We start from the raw sequence: 5565 nt of genomic DNA on the forward strand, positions 1-5565 counted from the left end.
TGATCCCAACAATAAAATCCGAAATTGACTTTACAATCACAGGTACAAATTGCTCAGGTCAATAATTTCATTTCTCCTAAAGATCACTGTCGTCTAAAACTAATTAGAGGCGCAGGTTTCCCGAGGAATTGTCAATATTCAAAGCAAATATTGGAGTTTAGAAGGTTATCATTCTTCTACCATGACAGTCTGACTGCGTGGTTGGAAATATCATCATGTTCTGCCAAGTTCAGGGTGTCATTAACGACTCAATCCTTGTTCTAGCTCAAGAATCTGGCTCCTATTTGGTCTTCCTTTATAGTGGAAAGACTAAGAAGCCAGAAAAGGTTGAGTATTTCCACCCTCCCATGAGGTTACCCCTTTCCAGTTTGAGATGCACTTTGTCTTCTCTCTCCATGTGGAGCAAGACTCCATTGCTGGCTGCTTCTCTGGTGACATCCTGATCCCCTGCAAAAGCTGAAATCACTGGGTAGCCGTTTTGCATTAAACTTACCTAAAATGCAAAGAGACAGAATCTGAGTTTTCTCAATATTAAGTAATTTTTGTTTATGCACTTCATTAACCTTTCACACTCAAAAGCAACAGGTTTGAGCTAATCTAAAAGTAATCAATGATTATTCTTATTTCATTCCATCATTTTATACAGCAGACAAAATGTTCACTTTAATAAACAGTAAATGTATAAATTCTTCACTTATTGTGTTTTTTATATACTAACTAGTGCTTATAGGTCCAAATTTTAAAAGCAAAGAGAGTACAGGAATGAAGAATCTTCAATGAAGTGTTTAAATTACTACCCACCTGGATAGTTTGTCTGTTATAGACCTTGACCACGTGGAAACTGAAACTATAAATCCCTTTTCTTGGTGCTACAAATATACTGGAAGCAAGATCAAAATGGTTGCCAATATTAACTAATACCTGGAAAACAAACAAACAAAGACAAATCAATTAAGTGCCAAAAAAAATCTGCATCAGCTCCATGACCTATATAAAGCCTATTGAAAATGGTAATTGCAATACAAATAAACCGTACTGCAGGGGGAAGGAGTCAATTTCCAAGGCATTTTAAAAAGTATTGTAGTTCATAAAGTGATTTATTAACACAGTGATGAACCCAAACCTGTTAGACTGAGTGAAAACACCACAGCCCCAGTAAAGTAAAGGAGGGGAAGGCATATTATCACTGACAGACAAAGAGAAGGGAACAGTAACTGTCAAGTAAATGTGCAATGGATTTTTATATGGCACTTTTGGAACTAATTATGCCCTAAATTTAACGTGTTAAACAAATACATAACAAAATAGAACTTAAACATGTTGTAGCTGAGTGGAGGGATGGAGGAATTATATATCATTTCTGCCAATTCACTCCTCTCTTTCTCTTCCTCTGAAGGGTTGGTACCAATTATAACCGACTTGAATAAATAAGTGGGATGCATTATATCCACAGGAAGAAGCTCTGGCCATCTCAGAACCTGGAGTAAGAAATAGTGAAGACTGTTGCATGGGAGTGCACTCATACAATTAGAATGAAGTAAGGTGACCTTCTACGCCAAGTTAATCAGCCAAACCACTTTACCAAGTGGAAAGGGGCAGGAGAGAATCTATGGGAAGAAACTGTTCAGGGTTTGTTACTGTTTTTTTGTTTTGTTTTTCCTCCAGACTACTCCCCAATTTGTCATATTTACAATTAAGAGGAAATCACATTCACAAAATATGAACATCTACTCAGCCATTGCAAGAGAGGCCCACTCCTGCTTCCACTGAAGTTAATGATGAAACTTTCATTGAAGTCAATGGGATCAAGATTGGGCCCCCAGTTCTTCTGCCCAGTCTCCTCTCTCAGAAATCTACTTACAAACTGTTAGGGTGTTTTAACTGGACACGGATAAAACCCACACTATATAGTGAATGTGCCCACGTTTCGTTATCTATAACTAGGCAAGTAGTAAAATTCAATCTTTCCAAATTCAGTTGAGAAAAGCCGTTTAAAAAACAATAAAACTCGGGCAGATTAGACAACCCAAAGCAAAACACAACTGTGAACCTGGCTGAATGTTTCAAAAGGGATTTCTGAATGTCTTTCTTATTCTTCATCCCCACCCTGGCTCTATCCACTCTCTCGCAATATTCTATGGATTACCATTCCCTGTGCTTGTTAACATAAGAGAGTCACTAAAAGGAGGAAAGAGGGGGGAAAACATTCAGAGTCCTAGAGTCCTATTAAGCCCTTCTTCCTTCCTTTCTTCCCATTTCCCTTTATTTCTCAACCTACTGCTCAGATGACTGGTGATCCCAGTCCCAGTTTTGTATTTGAGGGGTTGAGATGATGAAGGGGAGAAGGAAGAAGGGTCTGGCCAGTAGGTATATCAAACACCAGTTCTCTCTCTTTTCAATATTTTCTGTCAGACTATTAGATTTACAGGCTGCAATCCTTGTTTTAACTTTTTTCTGAACTGAAATTATGGATAAAATTAAAAAGCAACACCCCTAAAAAAATTAAAACCCTAACCTCCATCATTTTCCCTAATGAACTAAAGAAAAAATGAACACCATGAGGAAAAGGAAAATAGCTTAATTACTGTGGAAACATGGAGATGAAGTTACATGAACAAACTGATGAGAGCCAAATATATACAATAAACGACGTACAGAAATCTCTCTCTCTCTCGATATCAAAGGGCATGGTCGAGACTCCTTAGTTAAGCTGTAACTGATTAAGATTTAGAGGGGTAGAGGGTTTTTTTTGTTTGTTTTTGTTTAAGATACTAACGAGTTCTAGATCCATATGCAACAGAATAAATAACGTTGCAGACCAAAAATCAACCCATTCGTTAGTCAGAACAACACACAAAAATCGGGTAATCCTACGAAATGGTAGGTGGGATCCACACAGGAAAGATACGATGAAAACAGAATGAGCTCAGGGTGCCTTCTAAGACAGTATCACCATTCTGCACTGTATATAAATCGTGCAAAATGAACCTACTCTTTCGCTACGCATCGTTTGGCTACTTTGACAACACAGGATAGGAAACACCCTTCACCCAAGAGAGACGCGGTAACATTGCCAAATACACTCGGAATCGGCAGATTCACTGACTCCCCGTGAGCACGGGGGTTGCTATACTGAATGCCCTGCTGTCCTGAGGTCTGCACGCCCTCGCCCCCTTTAACTCTCATCAGAAAAGATTTGCTGGGAGCTTTGGGATCCTTGCCTAGAAGGCGCCATAGAAATGCGAAGCAGAAGCCTACATTATGTATCATTAATAATGAAAATGCAAACGCTTCCTCGGGAGGATGAAGTTGCTCAGCCGGGGCGATGCTTTCTGCAAACTCCATGCAGTGTCTGGGATGCAGGCGAGGGGACCACAGCAGGTGTGTGTGGGGGGACCACAGCAGGTGTGTGTGGGGGGGTCAGTAAGTGGGGAGGGTCTGGGGGGCTAGCGATGGGGGGTGGAGGTGCAGCAGCCCCAGGGGAGAGGGCAGGCTAGAGCAGGAGCTGGCTGACCTGGTCGAAGTAGATGGTCATGGTGCGGTTGCTCATCTCCGATGGCTCGTGGTTGGTGCTCCTGGTAGCCGAGAAGGCCACCTTGGCGCTGCCCGAGCGCACCGAGATCCCCAAGGAGGAGGTGATGGCCCCGTCCGCCGACGGGCTGGAGTCGCAAACCACCAGGCACTTGCCCTCCAGCACGATGGGCTCTGTGTCGTTCTGCGCACGCACCGGGCAGCCGGCGGGCAGCAGCAGCAGCAGCAGGGCCAGCGCCGCCGCCAGGCAGTAGCAGCAGCCCGCGGGCTCCGGCAGCGCCCCCCGCCGCCCTAGCCCCGGCATCTTCGGCAGGGGCCAGCAGCTGCTCCCGCTAGGCGCCGGCATCAGGGCGCAAGAGGGTAGGGAGGGGAGGCTGCGCCTATTTCCTCCCCCGCTCTCTCTCCGGGGCAGCTGGCTTGGGACTAGATCCGAGTCGTCCTCCTCCGGGCAGGGCAAGGAGGCGTCCTCACAGGGCGGGCGGCACACAGCCTGGGAACGGCAAAGAGAGCAATCAGCCACCGATCCAGGGAGAACAGAGACACACACACAGCACTAGCCCCTGGCGAGCCCAGCACCGCCCGGCAAGCGCGCACCCGCCTCCCTCCCTCCCTGGCAGGGTGTCACTAAGTGGGCACAACAGGTCCGGGAGATGCCTAAGTGCCGTGCCAGATGTCTCCTCTCCCGGCATACACACTCCCCGCCCCGGGGGGGGGGGGGGGGGGGTGCTGCCATATTCCCCCCGCAGTTTGAGATGGGAAGGGAAAGTGCGCGGTAGTTGTATTTTTTCCTCACTCCCCACACTTTTAGCCTCGAAATCAAGCCAGCTAAGCCCTATTGACAGATCCCCAACTAGCCTTTAATCCCCCTTGCGGAAGGTGGGTGTTTAAACCACCACCGAAGAGCCCACAGCCTGACTTTTTGTCACAGCTGCTAAGGTGCGATCCACGCCGGTTCTCTCCAAGCGCCAGTAGCCCGAAGAGCTTCACAGACAATGCGCTCTGCGCGCTTGCGGCTGCTTCGCTAATGTTAGCCACGCGATTTCATAAGCATTAATAAAAAAGATAAAATAAACCCTTTCCTACTGCAAAGCCAAGCGCTGGCATATTCCCGCCATTGCGGAGCTCTCTTTCCAAGCCCCGTTTGCGGCAAACACTTTCTTCTGAATTACGGAGACTTTAGGGACGGGCACCAATTTATACTTTTAGTCTATTCCACAGGCAGCTGAGCTGTGATCTGTAGGGTGCCCGTTTGAAATTTACCAGTTCATTAACCTCTTGGGAGGGGAAAGAAAGACTAAGAAATCCCCCCTCCCTATCCTAGGAAACCAAATCGCATTTAGATTCTTTCTGGGAAGTTGCATTTCAGTTACCCTCCCTCTTCAACAGAAATTAAAATCTCCGTGATGTATCCCCCTCTCCCGAGACTCTACCCCACCCCCTCCTCCCCTTGGCCGATGCATATTTTAAGTGGACCAGCTAGCGCCGGGATATTGTTGGTTACCTGGTAGGTCCATGATGGGAGCGTAGGGCTGGCTAGGTAGCTGTCCGTGAAGTTGTATTGCTTAGAGAAAATGAGCTGAGAGGGTGCTGGCAGAAAGAAAAGGAAGCAGGACTCGCCTCATTCTCTCCCGCCCATTGCCAACAACCCCCCCCCCCCTCCTCCTCACTCCCTCCCTCTCTTTCACACGCACACTGACACCCGTCACTGCCTCACACACCAGGCATAGGGGCTGGAGACCACGCCGGCAAGACACCCCCCCTCGCAGGCTCACACCTCGCAGCCCTGCCCTGGATAGATCGTCCCAGCTGGAGTGTCCTGGCAAGGGTCAGAGCGGCCGGCTAACGCTCTGCAGCGGCAGCGAGCCGGGTTTACACCAGAGCCACCCAGAGGAAACGCAAAACGGGATAAACTCTCCCCCAGGAGAAAGCAGCTGGACGCGTTTAAAGGCCCGCCCCAGAGACAGATGGGGGCATCCCGATGATTCCTTATTTGCTTTTAGAGCCCACGCCCCGGTTCAGCTGTAACTGCAAAAT

General features: G+C 47.4%; 1 protein-coding gene across 1 annotated transcript; it reads right to left on the reverse strand.

The window, feature by feature from the left end:
• Positions 1 to 295: 295 nt before the first annotated feature.
• On the reverse strand, positions 296 to 4635 carry CBLN2 (cerebellin 2 precursor). The gene is made up of 4 exons (XM_065399661.1): positions 4615 to 4635; positions 3515 to 4021; positions 802 to 921; positions 296 to 493 (listed from the first exon to the last, which is right to left on the reverse strand). The coding sequence occupies exons 1-4, from the start codon at positions 4633 to 4635 to the stop codon at positions 296 to 298; spliced, it is 846 nt and encodes a 281-aa protein (XP_065255733.1).
• Positions 4636 to 5565: the final 930 nt, after the last annotated feature.

The sequence above is a fragment of the Emys orbicularis genome, chromosome 2 (genome assembly GCF_028017835.1).
Source record: "Emys orbicularis isolate rEmyOrb1 chromosome 2, rEmyOrb1.hap1, whole genome shotgun sequence".
Lineage (NCBI taxonomy): Eukaryota > Metazoa > Chordata > Testudines > Emydidae > Emys > Emys orbicularis.